This window comes from Staurois parvus, unplaced genomic scaffold (assembly GCF_062004578.1).
Source record: "Staurois parvus isolate SC_StPar_1 unplaced genomic scaffold, SC_StPar_1.0 ptg003168l, whole genome shotgun sequence".
Lineage (NCBI taxonomy): Eukaryota > Metazoa > Chordata > Amphibia > Anura > Ranidae > Staurois > Staurois parvus.
The window spans coordinates 63,984-85,175 of NW_028320964.1; the positions used below are offsets into that span (position 1 = coordinate 63,984).

The 21,192-nt window shown below is 52.0% G+C and overlaps 1 protein-coding gene across 1 annotated transcript in view; it reads left to right on the forward strand.

Moving 5' to 3' along the window:
• LOC149428518 (uncharacterized) overlaps positions 1-5,276 on the forward strand; it is a gene marked incomplete at its 5' end in the record, with an annotated part of 68,765 nt that extends 63,489 nt beyond the window's left edge. Inside the window, one exon of the mRNA XM_089667311.1 lies at positions 4,870-5,276. Within this exon, the coding sequence (XP_089523437.1) occupies positions 4,870-5,276 (407 nt within the window). The remainder of the gene's footprint in view (positions 1-4,869) is intronic.
• Positions 5,277-21,192: the final 15,916 nt, after the last annotated feature.

The window sequence follows — 21,192 nt, forward strand, 5'->3', positions numbered from 1 at the left end:
CCAACAGCTAGTGCATGCATTTACCCATCAGGTGCTAAGGGGTGTAACCACATATTACCACCAGAAATTCTGAAGGACCCTCTGCACACTGGTATATACCCTTCCCAGCAGACTATGCATCACCAACAATGGACACAACTCACCCCCAAGGGACACAGCTCACCACCGAGGGACAAAGCTCACCACCAAGGGAAACAGCTCACCACCGAGGGACGCAGCTCACCACCGAGGGAAACAGCTCACCACCGAGGGAAACAGCTCACCACCGAGGGACACAGCTCACCACCGAGGGACACAGCTCACCACCGAGGGACACAGCTCACCACCGAGGGACACAGCTCACCACCGAGGGACACAGCTCACCACCGAGGGACACAGCTCACCACCGAGGGAAACAGCTCACCACCGAGGGACACAGCTCACCACCGAGGGACACAGCTCACCACCGAGGGACACAGGTCACCTCTGAGGGACACAACTCACTACCGAGGGACACAGCTCACCACCGAGGGAAACAGCTCACCACCGAGGGACACAGCTCACCACCGAGGGACACAGCTCACCACCGAGGGACACAGCTCACCACCGAGGGACACAGGTCACCTCTGAGGGACACAACTCACTACCGAGGGACACAGCTCACCACCGAGGGAAACAGCTCACCTCTGAGGGACACAGCTCACCACCGAGGGACACAGCTCACCACCGAGGGACACAGGTCACCTCTGAGGGACACAACTCACTACCGAGGGACACAGCTCACCACCGAGGGACACAGCTCACCACCGAGGGACACAGGTCACCTCTGAGGGACACAACTCACTACCAAGGGACACAACTCACCAACAAGAAATTCTGAAGGCTTAGGGGACCCCTCACTGACACCAACATCTTCCACTCGACTCCCTCGTCAGCGCGACTGTGAGGGATTTCCGGTACGAAGAATCGCGATCGGGAATGCGCATGTGCAAAGGAGATTCCACAGAAGAATTGCCGATTGTACACAGGTGCGCAGGAATGCGCGATCGCGCACATGCATGCACACGTGCACACGCACGGCAAAGATTGGCACCAGACGGCCTATTTAAGGAGTGCCTCTGCTCAGATTCAGTGCTGACTGGTCTTCAGCTCCCCCCCCCCCGTGTCCTGCACAAATCCTTTGTTGCTGACCTGGCTTGTTCCTGACCCGACTCCGATTGCTCTCCTGCTCCTGGTTCCTGACTTTGGCTTCTCCTTCTGATTCTGTACCGCGCTGCCCGACTGTTTATGACCCTGGCTATTCCCATGACTCTGCTCCAGTCCTGTGTCCTTGCTACCTACCTTGCTCTGCTGCACATCTGGCAATCCACTGAACCTGCCTGGTCTATTTCTACGGTGCCCAAATCAGAGGATACTCTGCCTACCAAGGTCATCATCTGCAAGAGCCGCAAGCAACAACCACTGGCGCTCTTGTCCTCCTGGTCCCTAGACTCCCTCTGTTCCAACCTCAGTGGGGTCAGGGCTAGTGACACAAGTGAGGCCGACCTCGTCAATTCAGTCTTCCATCAGGTACGTGACATTGACTCTCCCATATGTATGGACCAGTCCTACTACTCTACCAGGGCCTCCAACTTGGAATTGGCCAAACTCCTATAAACATGCAAATTAGATCTCCACCCCTTCCTGCTCACTGACTTCTGGAAGGTTCAATGTTCTCCAGGGCCTGGAGGAGGCGATTGAGTCCCAGCCTGTTAAGTCGTCCAGCTGACTTGCAATAACCCGACCTTGATCACAGACTCACACAGTGACCACGAGTCGTACGCAGTACATTTCCCTGCAATACACTACACCAGTGATGGCGAACCCGTGGCACGCCGAGCCTTATCTGTGGGCACGCCAGGAGAATCCAGCGGCGCGCTGTCTTCCCGGCTGTAGTGTGCGTGACAGCCGGGTCCCAAGTGCGCATGCACAAGAAGCAGTGCTCTTTGTGAATGGTAAGGCGGTACCTGGGACACATGACAGATCCCAGAAGCCGCCGGACCAATCACAAAGCGCAGCGCTTCTCGCGCATGCGCACTGGGCATCCGGCTGTCCGACGAGCGCCATTACAGAAGCCGGGAAGACAGCGCGCCGCTGGATAAAGGAACAGGTAGGATAAAAAAAAAACTCTGCGGAAGTAAGAGCGGGTACCCCCCCCCCCTCCCCAAAGGTCAGCAGTCATCTCTGTACTGTCCGCAGTCTCTGGTCATCTCCTGTACTGTCCGCAGTCTCTGGTCATCTCCTGTGCTGTCCGCAGTCTCTGGTCATCTCCTGTACTGTGTCCGCAGTCTCTGGTCATCCCTGTGCTGTCCGCAGTCTCTGGTCCTCTCCTGTACTATGTCTGCAGTCTCTGGTCATCTCCTGTACTGTGTCCGCAGTCTCTGGTCATCTCCTGTACTATGTCCGCAGTCTCTGGTCATCTCCTGTACTGTGTCCGCAGTCTCTGGTCATCCCTGTGCTGTCCACAGTCTCTGGTCATCTCCTGTACTGTGTCCGCAGTCTCTGGTCATCTCCTGTACTATGTCCGCAGTCTCTGGTCATCTCCTGTACTGTGTCCACAGTCTCTGGTCATCTCCTGTACTGTCCGCAGTCTCTGGTCATCCCTGTACTGTCCGCAGTCTCTGGTCATCTCCTGTACTGTCCGCAGTCTCTGGTCATCCCTGTACTGTCCGCAGTCTCTGGTCATCCCTGTACTGTCCGCAGTCTCTGGTCATCTCCTGTACTTTCCGCAGTCTCTGGTCATCCCTGTACTGTGTCCGCAGTCTCTGGTCATCTCCTGTACTGTTCGCAGTCTCTGGTCATCTCCTGTACTGTGTCCGCAGTCTCTGGTCATCTCCTGTACTGTCCGCAGTCTCTGGTCATCTCCTGTACTGTGTCCGCAGTCTCTGGTCATCTCCTGTACTATGTCTGCAGTCTCTGGTCATCTCCTGTACTGTGTCCGCAGTCTCTGGTCATCTCCTGTACTGTGTCCGCAGTCTCTGGTCATCTCTTGTACTGTGTCTGCAGTCTCTGGTCATCCCTGTACTGTGTCCGCAGTCTCTGGTCATCTCCTGTACTGTGTCCGCAGTCTCTGGTCATCTCCTGTACTGTGTCCGCAGTCTCTGGTCATCTCCTGTACTGTCCGCAGTCTCTGGTCATCCCTGTACTGTCCGCAGTCTCTGGTCATCCCTGTACTGTGTCCGCAGTCTCTGGTCATCTCCTGTACTGTGTCCGCAGTCTCTGGTCATCCCTGTACTGTCCGCAGTCTCTGGTCATCTCCTGTACTGTGTCCGCAGTCTCTGGTCATCTCCTGTACAATGTCCGCAGTCTCTGGTCATCTCCTGTACTATGTCCGCAGTCTCTGGTCATCTCCTGTACTGTGTCTGCAGTCTCTGGTCATCTCCTGTACTATGTCCGCAGTCTCTGGTCATCCCTGTACTGTCCGCAGTCTCTGGTCATCTCCTGTACTGTGTCCGCAGTCTCTGGTCATCTCCTGTACTGTGTCCGCAGTCTCTGGTCATCTCCTGTACTGTGTCTGCAGTCTCTGGTCATCTCCTGTACTATGTCTGCAGTCTCTGGTCATCCCTGTACTGTCTGCAGTCTCTGGTCATCTCCTGTACTGTCCGCAGTCTCTGGTCATCTCCTGTACTGTGTCCGCAGTCTCTGGTCATCTCCTGTACTGTCCGCAGTCTCTGGTCATCTCCTGTACTGTCCGCAGTCTCTGGTCATCTCCTGTACTGTGTCCGCAGTCTCTGGTCATCTCCTGTACTATGTCCGCAGTCTCTGATCATCCCCTGTACTATGTCCGCAGTCTCCGGTCATCCCTGTGCTGTCCGCAGTCTCTGGTCATCTCCTGTACTGTGTCCGCAGTCTCTGGTCATCTCCTGTACTATGTCCGCAGTCTCTGGTCATCCCCTGTACTGTGTCCGCAGTCTCTGGTCATCTCCTGTACTATGTCCGCAGTCTCTGGTCATCTCCTGTACTGTGTCCGCAGTCTCTGGTCATCTCCTGTACTGTGTCCGCAGTCTCTGGTCATCTCCTGTACTATGTCCGCAGTCTCTGACCGTCTCCTGTACTATGTCCGCAGTCTCTGGTCATCTCCTGTACTGTGTCCGCAGTCTCTGGTCATCTCCTGTACTGTGTCCGCAGTCTCTGGTCATCTCCTGTACTGTGTCCGCAGTCTCTGGTCATCTCCTGTACTATGTCCGCAGTCTCTGACCGTCTCCTGTACTATGTCTGCAGTCTCTGGTCATCCCCTGTACTATGTCTGCAGTCTCTGGTCATCTCCTGTACCGTCCGCAGTCTCTGGTCATCCCCTGTCCTGTGTCCGCAGTCTCTGGTCATCTCCTGTACTATGTCCGCAGTCTCTGGTCATCTCCTGTACTATGTCCGCAGTCTCTGGTCATCTCCTGTACTGTGTCCGCAGTCTCTGGTCATCCCCTGTACTGTGTCCGCAGTCTCTGGTCATCTCCTGTACTATGTCCGCAGTCTCTGGTCATCTCCTGTACTATGTCTGCAGTCTCTGGTCATCTCCTGTACTGTGTCTGCAGTCTCTGGTCATCTCCTGTACTGTGTCCGCAGTCTCTGGTCATCCCTGTACTGTTAATTAGTTTGCACTTCTGTACGAGTTGTTTTTTTCTAAACCAAAAGCTCGATATTCAGGTTTCATTGCAGTGTTGGCACTTTGAAAGAAATAAGTTGGTTTTGGGTTGCAGTTTGGGCACTCGGGGCTCACAAAGGTTCGCCATCACTGCAATACACTATTCTAGTAGCACACTGGAGGGTGCTACATGTAGGTTCTCTCATGTTAATCCAGTGAATGCAGAACACAATGTACAAATGGGCTTTACTTTTACTTTTTGATTTGTGTAGACTTTCCCTGGAGGCCACATGTGGAGATGTCAGTCCCACCCCCGAGGAGCAGTGAAGAAGCCACCATACAGTGCACAGTAACAAAATACTTCCCGAATGCTGTGAATGTGAAGTGGTTGAGAAAAGACAAGCAATCCAGAGAAATGTATCCCGTGTCTTCAGATGGGATGTACAGAATTACGAATACTCTACTAGGGAGACAGAATGACAAGACGTATGGGTATACATCGTGTGTGACCTTCTCCCCGTCTCTGGAGAGAGATCAGGATGTGGAATATATCTGCAAGGTGGAACATCCCAGCCTGGAACAACCAATAGAGAGGAGTACAGGAGCTCTGCATGTCACCGGTGAGTACCACATTGACTACAGTATGATATTCAGAGTGGGCTGTTTATTACTGCTGTAGACAAGCCGTTTCCTTCATTTTGCTGCATTGCAACCATGTAGGTACCGTAGATGTCCTCTGTAGTACCTTGGGAAGGGAAGAAAAGGTTTTTACTGCCATATTATTGGGTATCCTGTGTTGCATTATTGTTTACACACCAGTAATGAACAATCCATACAACCTGTGTACTGTGTATTAGTTTTACTGGATTGTCCAACAACCTACCTACATTGTAAATGAAGAGATGGTGGCGTCTGGTAACAAACATGAAAATACAGTATGATACATGAAGGTGTTTGTGTAGGGCTAGCAACTTGTCATGTGACAGTACTTGGATTTGGCAATAGATGACCATGTCCCAAACAATGGCAATAGATGACCATGTCCCAAACAATGGCGATAGGTGACCATGTACCAAGTACTGGTGATAGGTGACCATGTACCAAGTACTGGTGATAGGTGACCATGTACCAAGTACTGGCGATAGGTGACCATGTACCAAACAATGGCGATAGGTGACCATGTACCAAACAATGGAGATAGGTAACCATGTACCAAACAATGGAGATAGGTGACCATGTACCAAACAATGGCGATAGGTGACCATGTACCAAACAATGGCGATAGGTGACCATGTACCAAACAATGGTGATAAGTGATCATGTACCAAACAATGGAGATAGGTGACCATGTACCAAACAATGGAGATAGGTAACCATGTACCAAACAATGGAGATAGGTGATCATGTACCAAGTACTGGTGATAGGTGACCATGTACCAAACAATGGCGATAGGTGACCATGTACCAAGTACTGGCGATAGGTGACCATGTACCAAGTACTGGCGATAGGTGACCATGTACCAAGTACTGGCGATAGGTGACCATGTACCAAGTACTGGCGATAGGTGACCATGTACCAAACAATGGCGGTAGGTGACCATGTACCAAACAATGGCGGTAGGTGACCATGTACCAAACAATGGTGGTAGGTGACCATGTACCAAACAATGGCGATAGGTGACCATGTACCAAGTACTGGCGATAGGTGACCATGTACCAAACAATGGCGATAGGTGACCATGTACCAAACAATGGCGATAGGTGACCATGTACCAAACAATGGCGATAGGTGACCATGTCCCAAACAATGGCGATAGGTGACCATGTACCAAGTACTGGCGATAGGTGACCATGTACCAAACAATGGCGATAGGTGACCATGTGCCAAACAATGGCGATAGGTGACCATGTGCCAAACAATGGCGATAGGTGACCATGTACCAAACAATGGAGATAGGTGACCATGTACCAAACAATGGCGATAGGTGACCATGTACCAAACAATGGCGATAGGTGACCATGTACCAAACAATGGAGATAGGTGACCATGTACCAAACAATGGCGATAGGTGACCATGTACCAAACAATGGAGATAGGTGACCATGTACCAAACAATGGAGATAGGTGACCATGTACCAAGTACTGGAGATAGGTGACCATGTACCAAACAATGGCGATAGGTGACCATGTACCAAGTACTGGAGATAGGTGACCATGTACCAAACAATGGCGATAGGTGACCATGTACCAAACAATGGCGATAGGTGACCATGTACCAAACAATGGCGATAGGTGACCATGTACCAAACAATGGAGATAGGTGACCATGTACCAAGTACTGGAGATAGGTGACCATGTACCAAACAATGGAGATAGGTGACCATGTACCAAACAATGGAGATAGGTGACCATGTACCAAACAATGGTGATAGGTGACCATGTACCAAACAATGGAGATAGGTGACCATGTACCAAACAATGGTGATAGGTGACCATGTATCAAACAATGGTGATAGGTGACCATGTATCAAACAATGGTGATAGGTGACCATGTATCAAACAATGGAGATAGGTGACCATGTACCAAACTACTGAAAAGAGGAGACACTGTACCAAGTACTATTGTGAGAGGATACTGTGCACACTATACCTAGAAATTCAGGTCTATCAGAGAGCTGTAGCAAAGTAATGGGGAGACGGTTGGCAAAATAGGGGCTCTTTCACATGGGCAGCCAGGGGATGGTGAAAACAAGCAGTTAAACTGCGGTTTTACCACCCCTGACTACCTATTTAAAAGCTAACATAAAGCGAGACTATACACATGCCATGGCTTTGATGTTTTAAATTACCACCGCTACCAATTTATCATAGCTTGTTGACTTGACAGGCGGCAGTGATCTGTTAAACTCACCATTTCAAGTCAATGGGGCCATGCCCATGGTTGAGAGATTTTAGTTCCATCTTAACCACTTGCCTACTGAGCACTTCTACCCCCTTCCTGCCTACCGGGCACTTCTACCCCCTTCCTGTCCACCGGGCACTTCTACCCCCTTCCTGCCTACAGGACACTTCTACCCCCTTCCTGCCTACAGGACACTTCTACCCCCTTCCTGCCTACAGGACACTTCTATCCCCTTCCTGCCCACCGGGCACTTCTACCCCCTTCCTGCCTACAGGGCACTTCTACCCCCTTCCTGCCTCCCGGACACTTCTACCCCCTTCCTGCCCACCGGGCACTTCTACCCCCTTCCTGCCCACCGGGCACTTCTACCCCCTTCCTGCCTACAGGGCACTTCTACCCCCTTCCTGCCTACAGGGCACTTCTACCACCTTCCTGCCTACAGGACACTTCTACCCCCTTCCTGCCTACTGGACACTTCTACCCCCTTCCTGCCTACAGGGCACTTCTACCCCCTTCCTGCCTACCGGGCACTTCTACCCCCTTCCTGCCTACAGGGCACTTCTACCCCCTTCCTGCCTACAGGACACTTCTACCCCCTTCCTGCCTACCGGGCACTTCTACCCCCTTCCTGCCTACAGGACACTTCTACCCCCTTCCTGTCTACAGGACACTTCTACCCCCTTCCTGCCTACTGGACACTTCTACCCCCTTCCTGCCCACCGGGCACTTCTACCCCCTTCCTGCCTACAGGACACTTCTACCCCCTTCCTGCCTACAGGGCACTTCTACCCCCTTCCTGCCTACAGGGCACTTCTACCCCCTTCCTGCCTACAGGACACTTCTACCCCCTTCCTGCCTACCGGGCACTTCTACCCCCTTCCTGCCTACAGGACACTTCTACCCCCTTCCTGTCCCCTGGGCACTTCTGCCCCCTTCCTGCCTACCGGACACTTCTACCCCCTTCCTGCCTACAGGACACTTCTACCCCCTTCCTGCCTACCGGGCACTTCTACCCCCTTCCTGCCTACAGGACACTTCTACCCCCTTCCTGTCTACCGGACACTTCTACCCCCTTCCTGTCCCCTGGGCACTTCTGCCCCCTTCCTGCCTACCGGACACTTCTACCCCCTTCCTGCCTACAGGACACTTCTACCCCCTTCCTGCCTACAGGACACTTCTACCCCCTTCCTGCCTACAGGACACTTCTACCCCCTTCCTGCCTACTGGACACTTCTACCCCCTTCCTGCCCACCGGGCACTTCTACCCCCTTCCTGCCTACAGGACACTTCTACCCCCTTCCTGCCTACAGGGCACTTCTACCCCCTTCCTGCCTACAGGGCACTTCTACCCCCTTCCTGCCTCCCGGACACTTCTACCCCCTTCCTGCCCACCGGGCACTTCTACCCCCTTCCTGCCCACCGGGCACTTCTACCCCCTTCCTGCCTACAGGGCACTTCTACCCCCTTCCTGCCTACAGGGCACTTCTACCCCCTTCCTGCCTACAGGACACTTCTACCCCCTTCCTGCCTACCGGACACTTCTACCCCCTTCCTGCCTACAGGGCACTTCTACCCCCTTCCTGCCTACCGGGCACTTCTACCCCCTTCCTGCCTACAGGACACTTCTACCCCCTTCCTGCCTACCGGGCACTTCTACCCCCTTCCTGCCTACAGGACACTTCTACCCCCTTCCTGTCTACTGGACACTTCTACCCCCTTCCTGTCCCCTGGGCACTTCTGCCCCCTTCCTGCCTACCGGACACTTCTACCCCCTTCCTGCCTACAGGACACTTCTACCCCCTTCCTGCCTACCGGGCACTTCTACCCCCTTCCTGCCTACAGGACACTTCTACCCCCTTCCTGTCTACCGGACACTTCTACCCCCTTCCTGTCCCCTGGGCACTTCTGCCCCCTTCCTGCCTACCAGACACTTCTACCCCCTTCCTGCCTACAGGACACTTCTACCCCCTTCCTGCCTACAGGACACTTCTACCCCCTTCCTGCCTACAGGACACTTCTACCCCCTTCCTGCCTACTGGACACTTCTACCCCCTTCCTGCCCACCGGGCACTTCTACCCCCTTCCTGCCTACAGGACACTTCTACCCCCTTCCTGCCTACAGGGCACTTCTACCCCCTTCCTGCCTACAGGGCACTTCTACCCCCTTCCTGCCTACAGGACACTTCTACCCCCTTCCTGCCTACTGGACACTTCTACCCCCTTCCTGCCTACAGGGCACTTCTACCCCCTTCCTGCCTACAGGACACTTCTACCCCCTTCCTGCCTACCGGGCACTTCTACCCCCTTCCTGCCTACAGGACACTTCTACCCCCTTCCTGTCTACCGGACACTTCTACCCCCTTCCTGTCCCCTGGGCACTTCTGCCCCCTTCCTGCCTACCGGACACTTCTACCCCCTTCCTGCCTACAGGACACTTCTACCCCCTTCCTGCCTACAGGACACTTCTACCCCCTTCCTGCCTACTGGACACTTCTACCCCCTTCCTGCCTACAGGGCACTTCTGCCCCCTTCCTGCCTACCGGACACTTCTACCCCCTTCCTGCCTACAGGACACTTCTACCCCCTTCCTGCCTACAGGGCACTTCTACCCCCTTCCTGCCTACAGGGCACTTCTACCCCCTTCCTGCCCACCGGGCACTTCTACCCCCTTCCTGCCTACAGGACACTTCTACCCCCTTCCTGCCTACAGGACACTTCTACCCCCTTCCTGCCTACCGGACACTTCTACCCCCTTCCTGCCTACAGGGCACTTCTACCCCCTTCCTGCCTACAGGACACTTCTACCCCCTTCCTGCCTACAGGACACTTCTACCCCCTTCCTGCCTACAGGGCACTTCTACCCCCTTCCTGCCTACAGGACACTTCTACCCCCTTCCTGCCTACAGGGCACTTCTACCCCCTTCCTGCCTACAGGGCACTTCTACCCCCTGCAAATTTGAAAAAAAAACTTTCTTTGTTTCTATTATAACATTTTTCAAACAGGTCACTTTTCTCCTTCACTGATGTGCGTTGATGAGGCAGCACTGATGGGCACTGATGGGAGCTGATAGGCGGCACTAATGAGGTGTCACGGATAGGCGGCACTGATAGGTGACACTGATGATGGGTACTGATAGAAAGCACTGATAGGTGGCATTGACTGGTACAACCGCTGGGCACTGACTGGCAGCACTGCTGGGCTGCACTGATGGGCACTGGTGGGTGGCACTTCTGGGCACAGGTGGGTGCACTACTGTCACTGGTGGGTGGCACTGGTGGGCACAGGTGGGCACAGGTGGGTGCACTACTGTCACTGGTGGGGGCACTTCTGGGAACAGGTGTGTGGCACTGCTGGGTGGCACTGGTGGGTGGCACTGCTGGGAACAGGTGTGTGGCACTGCTGGGTGGCACTGGTGGGTACCAATCATCGGTGCCGATCCCCGCTCTGACAACTGCCGGTTCTCTGCAGTACTTTCCCCACGATCTGACAGCGCAAGGAAAGTGCAGCCGAGAACCGGCAATTGCATTTCCCGGTGATCAGCGTGTCATTGGACACAGCTAATCATGTGGTAATAGACCGCTGTCATTGGCCTTTTACCACATCACGTGATCAGCTGTGTCAGTAGGAGATCGCCGGGGGCGCGATGGAGAGTGCGTTCTGGGAGGACGTCATATGACCCCCACCCAGGACTGGCCGGCCGCAGTGTAGCCGTCATTTGGATATCTGCGGTTGGCAAGTAGTTGAGTTACAGATGAAGCCTAGGAAGCTGGGAAGGTCAGGTGATAGAAGAAAGAGACAGGAGACGGAACGTCTGCCAAGATCTCAATGATTGGTCCTTGGTGGACTGATCCTTTAGCGATCCACTGGCTGAAGTATAGGCAGATGGACATATGGTTGTGTTGCAAAGGTCCAATGGGCTCTTTAATTTCAAACATGTAGATTTTCTGATCTCTGTTTAGATTCCCTAATAGAACGATGGAGAGTAGTGAGAAGATACATCTGGACTTTACTGAAGAGGTTAAAGTAATGCAGAAAACAAAGTGACTTAGGATTTCCTTAAGCTAAAGAACCCAAAATTCAAATGGAGCTGATAATTAATGTTGTACCTCCTTACCCCTGGGAAGATGAGGAGGACTCCCCCGTATGTGGGCTAGTATTTCACCTCTTAGGGTGGAAGCTTTGACACCCTGACCTCATTGACAAGGAGTTGGGCCTCTGTCACTTCAGACTCTTTCAGAGAGTTTATTAAAGTGCAATAGGCTCAGGAGAGAGGGTTAGGGTACAGGATACCCCAAAATAGGCAAATATTGGTGCCAGACCTGTCTAGTAGCTACAGTCAATGCAGGCTATGGACCTCTAAGCTGGGCCTTGCAACCTGTATTAGTAGGCAACCAGGCTGCTCAAGTACCTCCTGGAAATTCTTACACTGTCCACCAGCAGCCTATACTCTCCAGGACACCATTCAGCAGGGAAGTCCTTCCTTAGAATGCTCCACACAGGCAGCCATGTTCCTGCTTCACACCTTCTTAATGTACCCTCCATAAAGCAGCTTGAATTCTGTAGGCCCTAGGCTCATGCCTCTCTTTTAGTATGGACCCTCCCCGGGAAGCAGGCTTGTGGGGCAAAGACCTCCCACACCATCTCCTCTCCTGGCAACAGCCCAGGAGGCAAGGATCTCCTCTCCTGACAGGAGCCCAGGAGGCAAGGATCTCCTCTCCTGGCAACAGCCCAGGAGGCAAGGATCTCCTCTCCTGACAGGAGCCCAGGAGGCAAGGATCTCCTCTCCTGACAGGAGCCCAGGAGGCAAGGATCTCCTCTCCTGACAGGAGCCCAGGAGGCAAGGATCTCCTCTCCTGACAGGAGCCCAGGAGGCAAGGATCTCCTCTCCTGACAGGAGCCCAGGAGGCAAGGATCTCCTCTCCTGACAGGAGCCCAGGAGGCAAGGATCTCCTCTCCTGACAGGAGCCCAGGAGGCAAGGATCTCCTCTCCTGACAGGAGCCCAAGGACAAAGACCCTTCTGGAAGGTCATCCCATATCATTCCCCACTGGCAGTAAACCTCTTAGTGATTGGTCAGGGGGACATACATTTTCATAACTCACCAATATTGTTTCTTATTGCACTATCTGCTGAGGAACACTCCCCTGCAATAGGCAAACAGTACCCAGGTGCACGGTTCAGCCCCAGTGCCGGCGGCCAGTCAAACTCTATGAGAGGGTGGCAGCTGATGCTGCTGGACAGTGCACCTAGTAGATGACCTCTCTCAGGAGGCCAATGAGTTCCAAGCTTTCCACCTTTCCATCTCGATGCTCACAGGCAGCCCCATCCCACTAGGCCTCCTGGCAGACTCCTTCCTCAGTCTCACATCTTCCTCTCTCTTTCTTTCACCCGACTCTTTTCCCGCACTCCACTCTCCTGCTACTGAGCAGGCTCCAACACTTTTAAAGGGTGTCCAGCCCCTTGACAACCTCTTGTTGGGGATTGGCTAGGACCCCTCAAGAGTGCAGCCAGCCACTCCTTAGATCTAACCACTGCCTCTAAGGCCTTTCTCCAAAAGCCCTAGAGCAGAGTGAAATTCCACAGGGGCTGGCCTGCAGAGCCTCTCAGCCTTGACCACATTTTGCCCCACTCTGCCTATTATATCTGAGCTGCTGCTCAGCCCCTGTCTAACCATTGAAGTCTAGCTCCCCCTAGCTAAACTAGGAGGGTGCTACATCTGTCTATTGCTCTAGATTTAGTGAGTCTTCAGTTTGTCTTTCCAGTCTTGGTTGTGTCACTTCTCCAGGACACCCTGGACTTTCGAGCACACGCTTGCAGCAATGGGGTTTGCTAAGTAGTAAGTCCTGGGGGTAACTAGGCACCTTAAAAGGCTGATAGGGGGTTGCTATAGGTGGAAAAGCTCACCCAGACTCAGAATTTGTCTTTTAGATATGTGGCCACAACTTGCCCAATTCTCTGGTATCGGAGTATACCTTCCAGTTATTCTGGTTCTGATGTTAGTTTGGTTGACTGTCCCCTCCAGCCCCCAACATTTATCTATTCCTCTGTTAGTGCTGTTGGTTACTGGCCACTATCCTATCCATTCAGTTTCTGCCACCCCCCTCTGCCAATCCCTCCACTGGCCTCCACTCAGTGTTCTCCACCCCCCTCTGCCAATCCCTCCACTGGCCTCCACTCAGTGTTCTCCACCCCCCTCTGCCAATCCCTCCACTGGCCTCCACTCAGTGTCCTCCACCCCTCTCTGCCAATTCCTCCACTGGCCTCCACTCAGTGTCCTCCACCCCTCTCTGCCAATCCCTCCACTGGCCTCCACTCAGTGTCCTCCACCCCCCTCTGCCAATCCCTCCACTGGCCTCCACTCAGTGTCCTCCACCCCTCTCTGCCAATCCCTCCACTGGCCTCCACTCAGTGTCCTCCACCCCTCTCTGCCAATCCCTCCACTGGCCTCCACTCAGTGTCCTCCACCCCTCTCTGCCAATCCCTCCACTGGCCTCCACTCAGTGTCCTCCACCCCTCTCTGCCAATCCCTCCACTGGCCTCCACTCAGTGTCCTCCACCCCTCTCTGCCAATCCCTCCACTGGCCTCCACTCAGTGTCCGCCACCCCTCTCTGCCAATCCCTCCACTGGCCTCCACTCAGTTTCCACCACCCCCCTCTGCCAATCCCTCCACTGGCCTCCACTCAGTGTCCTCCACCACCCTCTGCCAATCCCTCCACTCAGTGTCCTCCACCGCCCTCTGCCAATCCCTCCACTGGCCTCCACTCAGTGTCCTCCACCCCCCTCTGCCAATCCCTCCACTGGCCTCCACTCAGTGTCCTCCACCCCTCTCTGCCAATCCCTCCACTGGCCTCCACTCAGTGTCCTCCACCCTCCTCTGCCAATCCCTCCACTGGCCTCCACTCAGTGTCCTCCACCCCTCTCTGCCAATCCCTCCACTGGCCTCCACTCAGTGTCCTCCACCCCCCTCTGCCAATCCCTCCACTGGCCTCCACTCAGTGTCCTCCACCCCCCTCTGCCAATCCCTCCACTGGCTTCTGATTGCCCAACAGAACAAATTCAAAATCCTAACACTGACATACAAAGCCGTCCACCAAACTGCCCCGAACTACATCACTGACCTAATATCCAAGTGCCACCCAACACGCAGTCTCCGCTCCTCACAAGACCTCCTTCTCTCTAGTTCCCTGGTCTCCTCCTCCCATGCCCGCCTCCAGGACTTCTCCAGGGCATCACCAATCCTCTGGAACTCCCTACCCCAACCCATCAGACTATCACCTACCCTCCTCTCCTTTAGGCGCACCCTGAAAACCCATCTCTTCAGGGAAGCCTACCTCATCCCCTGCTAATTGCAAGTCTCCTCCACTCTTCCTACCACTCCACCCCCACAGCTATCCCCTCCTGTACCACCACCCCCTCCCTCCTAGATTGTAAGCTCCAAGGATCAGTGCCCTCGATCCCCTCATGTATCACATTGTATTGGTATTGTTCTGTCACATGTTCTGTCCCCCTCTGTAATGTACAGCGCTGAGCCAACTATTGGTGCTTTATAAATACTGTATAGTAATAATAATTCAGTTCCGGACCCCAGCACTATGAGTAATTAGGTCCTCTCACCTTGGCCAGCAGTCTGCTCCTGCTCATGGCATACACATTTGTTTGTTATTAGCAGTCCATATGCTGTATATCAGCTAATATTAATCTCTACCTTTTATAATTGTATGCAATATATTCACAAGGTTATTACAATGCCTTATCAACACCATCTTTGTTTTCCAGCACAAGAGATTCACCGTCCACCTCTGTAAAATGTGTCTCATGTAATGAGTAACCAACGTCATCCTGCTGTACCGGCACCAGAGTCTCTCCATCCACCTTCACAAACATAATGGATTTCTAACATTGCTTTGGTGTTCCTGTACCAGAGCCTCACCGTCCACCTCTGTAAAATGTGTCTCATGTAATGAGTAACCAACGTCATCCTGCTGTACCGGCACCAGAGTCTCTCCATCCACCTTCACAAACATAATGGATTTCTAACATTGCTTTGGTGTTCCTGTACCAGAGATTCACCGTCCACCTCTGTAAAATGTGTCTCATGTAATGAGTAACCAACGTCATCCTGCTGTACCGGCACCAGAGTCTCTCCATCCACCTTCACAAACATAATGGAGTTCTAACATTGCTTTGGTGTTCCTGTACCAGAGATTCACCGTCCACCTCTGTAAAATGTGTCTCATGTAATGAGTAACCAACGTCATCCTGCTGTACCGGCACCAGAGTCTCTCCATCCACCTTCACAAACATAATGGAGTTCTAACATTGCTTTGGTGTTCCTGTACCAGAGCCTCACCGTCCACCTCTGCAAGATGTGACTTCTATGATGAGTTGCCGAAACCATCCCGGTGTTCCCACACTACAGGCTCACTATATACCTCCACAAGATGAGCCAGATATGATGGATTTCTAATATCAAAATAAAATGAATTCCAGTAATTCCCCAAATCTAGTACAGCGTTGTGTAACAATATCTAATATCGGTTTAGTGTTCCCACCCTAGAGTCCCACCGTCCACCTCCACAAGATGTGTACATGACGCAAACATGGACACACAAGAACGAGACACACAAATGGAGTCATGAAAGTCTGTCAGAAGGAGAAGGCACCAAAGGAACAACAAAGAGATACAAGATGGAAATATCAATATAATGGGAAACAAGTCATTTATTATTATACAGTATTTATAAAGCACCAATAGTTGGCTCAGCGCTGTACATTACAATGGGGGCAATACATGAGACAGAACAATACCAATACAATGTGATACACGAGGGGTTCGAGGGCCCTGATCCTTGGAGCTTACAATCTAGGAGGCAGGGGATGGTGGCACAGGAGGAGATAGCTGTGGGGGATGGAGTGGTAGGAAGAGTGGAGGAGGTTGGCAAGTTAGCAGGGGGTGGGGTAGGCTTCCCTGAAGAGATGGGTTTTCAGGGTGCGCCTAAAGGAGAGGAGAGTAGGTGACAGTCTGATGGATTGGGGAAGTGAGTTCCATAGGATGGGTGACACCCTGGAGAAGTCCTGGAGATGGGCATGGGAGGAGGAGACCAGGGAACTAGAGAGAAGGAGGTCTTGTGAGGTGCGGAGTGTGCGTTTTGGGTGGTAGATGGATATCAGGTCGGTGATGTAGTTTGGGGCAGTATAATGAACAGCTTTGTACGTCAGTGTAAATATTTTGAATTTTATGCGTTGGGCAATCGGAAGCCAGTGGAGGGATTGGCAGAGAGGGGTGGAGGACACTGAGTGGAGGTCAGTGGAGGGATTGGCAGAGAGGGGTGGAGGACACTGAGTGGAGGGCAGTGGAGGGATTGGCAGAGGGGGGTGGAGGACACTGAGTGGAGGGCAGTGGAGGGATTGGCAGAGAGGGGTGGAGGACATTGAGTGGAGGGATTGGCAGAGGGGGGTGGAGGACACTGAGTGGAGGGATTGGCAGAGAGGGGTGGAGGACACTGAGTGGAGGGATTGGCAGAGAGGGGTGGAGGACACTGAGTGGAGGCCAGTGGAGGGATTGGCAGAGAGGGGCGGAGGACACTGAGTGGAGGCCAGTGGAGGGATTGGCAGGGAGGGGTGGAGGACACTGAATAGGGGCCAGTGGAAGGATTGGCAGAGGGGGGTGGAGGACACTGAGTGGAGGGCAGTGGAGGGATTGGCAGAGAGGGGTGGAGGACACTGAGTGGAGGGCAGTGGAGGGATTGGCAGAGGGGGGTGGAGGACACTGAGTGGAGGACAGTGGAGGGATTGGCAGAGAGGGGTGGAGGACACTGAGTGGAGGGATTGGCAGAGGGGGGTGGAGGACACTGAGTGGAGGCCAGTGGAGGGATTGGCAGAGGAGGGGTAGAGGACACTGAATGGAAGCCAGTGGAGGGATTGGCAGAGAGGGGTGGAGGACACTGAGTGGAGGCCAGTGGAGGGATTGGCAGAGAGGGGTGCAGGACACTGAGTGGAGGGCAGTGGACAGAATTGGCAGAGAGGGGTGGAGGACACTGAGTGGAGGCCAGTGGAGGGATTGGCAGAGGGGGGTGGAGGACACTGAATGGAGGCCAGTGGAGGGATTGGCAGAGGGGGGTGGAGGACACTGAGTGGAGGCCAGTGGAGAGATTGGCAGAGAGGGGTGGAGGACACTGAATGTAGCGCGGGCTTGGGGGAAGACTAGGCGCTCGGTTTTGAAAAGGTTTAATTTGAGGAAATGGAGTGACATCCAGTCTGATATGTCGCTCAGTAGGTGTGTGATTCGGGCGGAAAGTGAGCGGGTGAGGTGGGGGGTTGAGAGATAGATTTGCATGTCGTCAGCGTAGAGGTGGTAGTTGAAGCCATGAGAGTGTATGAGTTGGCCAAGGGAGGAGGTGTAGATGGAGAAGAGAAGGGGCCCGAGGACAGAGCCTTGAGGGACCCCAACAGAGAGGGGGAGACATATAACATATACATGACCTTGGTAAATAGGCCAGACTAGAACATTCAATGGGACGTAAAAAGAGATGGTGGAGTGTGGGAGACTTTTGGCCATCATATTTTCCTGACCATGTCACTGCCAGTGAAGAATTTGTTTCTACATACATAAAGGAGTATAAATATAACACAATATAGAAATGTTAATGTTCTAAAGATATAATATAACATTCTCACAGTGCTGATCAGCTTTATTTTAGATATACTTTCTTAGAAAGATTTACATCAGCAAAATATCTCCCGGTGTTACAAAGTTTGTATGTTCCTTTGTTACTAATAGCACCTGAATAAAAAAGTACATTTACAGTATGTGAGCGTATGATGTGTGTGTACAGTTGTGTTCAAAATAATATCTGTGTGATGATAAAAGTGACTAAAGCTGCAAATCCTTCTAATCCTTTTATTTCCATCCACACAAATGCATTGGGAACACGACACATTCTATTCCAAATCACAACAGGAAGAAAAATACATCAAATTTGTGTTGTTCCTCTAAAAAAATGGAAGAAAAGTGAATATTAGACGGTTCAAAAAAATGGCCATGTTTGTATTCTTCTTTACAAACTCCAACATTCACTATATAAACTGAGAAATGTTTGAAGATTTTGCTTTCCTTTGAATGACTTCATGAATATTTGGTTGTAGTCGCACTGTTTCTGAGAACTGCTGTACATCTGTGTTGCATGGAGTCCCCCAACTTCTGGCCCCTGTGATCAGGTATTCCAGCCCAGGATGATTGGACCACATTCCACAGTTCTTCTCGATTTCTTGGTTTGGCCTCAGAAACGGCATTTTTGATGTCACCCCACAAGTTTTCTATTGGATGAAGATCCGGGGATTGGGCTGGCCACTCCATAACATCCATCTTGTTGGGCTGGAACCAAGATGTTGCCCGTTTACTGGTGTGTTTGGGGTCGTTGTCTTGTTGGAACCCCCATTTCAAGGGCATTTCCTCTTCAGCATAAGGCAGCATGACCTCTTCAAGTATTCTGATGGATTCAAACTGATCCATGATCCCTGGTATGCGATAAATAGGCCCAACACCGTAGTATGAGAAACATCCCCATATCATGATGCTTGCACCACCATGCTTCACGGTCTTCACAGTGTACTGTGGCTTGAATTCAGTGTTTGAGGGTCGTCTGACAAACTGTCTCCGCCCACTAGACCCAAAAAGAACAATCTTACTTCCATCAGTCCACAAAATGTTGCGCCATTTCTCTTTAGGCCAGTCAATGTGCTCTTTGGCAGATTGTAACCTCTTCAGCACGTCTTTTTCCCAACAGTGGGACTTTGCGGGGACTTCTTGCAGATAGCTTGGCTTCACATCGGCGTCTTCTAATTGTAACAGTCCTCACAGGGAACGCCACACCTTCTTTCATCTTCCTGGAGCTGATTGTTGGCTGAGTCCTCACAGGGAACGTCACACCTTCTTTCATCTTCCTGGAGCTGATTGTTGGCTGAGTCCTCACAGGGAACGCCACACCTTCTTTCATCTTCCTGGAGCTGATTGTTGGCTGAGTCCGCCCCATGTTGGCTATTCTTCTATCCATTCCAATGGTAGTTTTTCGCTTTCTTCCGCGTCTTTCAGGTTTTGGTTGCCATTTTAAAGCATTTGCCATCATTTTAGCTGAGCAGCCGATCATTTTCTGCACTTCTTTATATGTTTTCCCCTCCAATCAACTTTTTAATCAAGGTACGCTGTTCTTCTGAACAATGTCTGGAAAGACCCATTTTCCTCAGAATTTCAGAGAGAAATGCACTGTAACCAGCATGTCCAACTTTTGCTGCCTTCCTTCCTTAAATAAGGGCAATAATTGCCACCTGTTTATCAAAGAATGAATGACCTCACTAATAGAACTCCACACGGCTATTATTGTGAACACGCCCCTTTCAATGAGTGATTCAATGACACAGAATCAGCAGCATGCATGTCATGACTGTCGGGTCTGTTGGATTTCTATGACTCTACTACACCTGCTAGGAAATTATCTGCCATGTAGGAATATCATTTCCACCAAAAACAGTGATTGATCCGGTTAGTGATGTCTGACTGCTAGTATTTTCAACACAACTGTAAATATATATATTCATACACAGTATCCCCCAGAAGTGAGTCCCCCCCTAAGTGACAAGGTCCAAATTGGGCCCAAAGTGTCAATATTCTGTGTGGCCGCCATTATTTTCCAACACTGCCTTCACCCTCTTCAGCATGGAGGTCACCAGAGCTTCACAGGTTGCCACTGGAGTCCTCTTCCACTCCTCCATGACGACATCACGGAGCTGGTGGATGTTAGAGACCTTGCGCTCCTCCACCTTCCCTCTTCCACTCCTCCATGATGACATCACAGACCTGGTGGATGTTAGAGGCCTTGCGCTCCTCCACCTTCTGTTTGAGGACACCCCACAGATATTCAATAGGGTTCAGGTCTGGAGACATGCTTGGCCAGTCCATCATCTTCACCCTCAGCTTTTTTAGCAAGGCAGTGGTGGTCTTGGGGGTGTGTTTGGAGTCGTTATCATGACGTGGTGAAGACGACTTGCTGAACCTCAAACCGGGGAAGAAAGGGGATTTGAGTGACTTTGAATATGGCATGGCTGTTGGCACCAGACGGGCCGGTCTGAGGATTTCAAAAACTGCTGATCTCCTGGGATTTTCATGCACAACCATCTCTAGGGAGATCCAGACTCATCAGACCAGGCAACAGTTTTACAACCTTCTATTATCCAATGTTGGTGACCTGTGTGAATTGTCGCCTACATTTCCTGTTCTTAGCTGACAGGAATGGCACCCGGTGTGGTCTCAGCTGACAGGAGTGGCACCCGGTGTGGTCTCAGCTGACAGGAGTGGTATGGTTGTTGATGCCAAACGGCTAGTTTGAGGATTTTAAAAACTGCTGATCTACTGGGATTTTCCCACACAATCATCTCTAGGGGGTTACAGAGAATGGTCCGAAAAGGAGAAAATATCCAGTGAGTGGCAGTTGTGTGGAGGGAAATGCCTTGTTGAGGAGAATGGGCAGACTGGTTCCAGATGATAGAAAGACAACAGTAACTCCAATAACCCCTCGTTACATCCAAGGTATGCAGAATACCATCTCTGAATGCACAACACGTCCAACCTTGAAGCAGATGGGCTACAACAGCAGAAGACCACACCGGGTGCCACTCCTGTCAGCTAAGACCACATC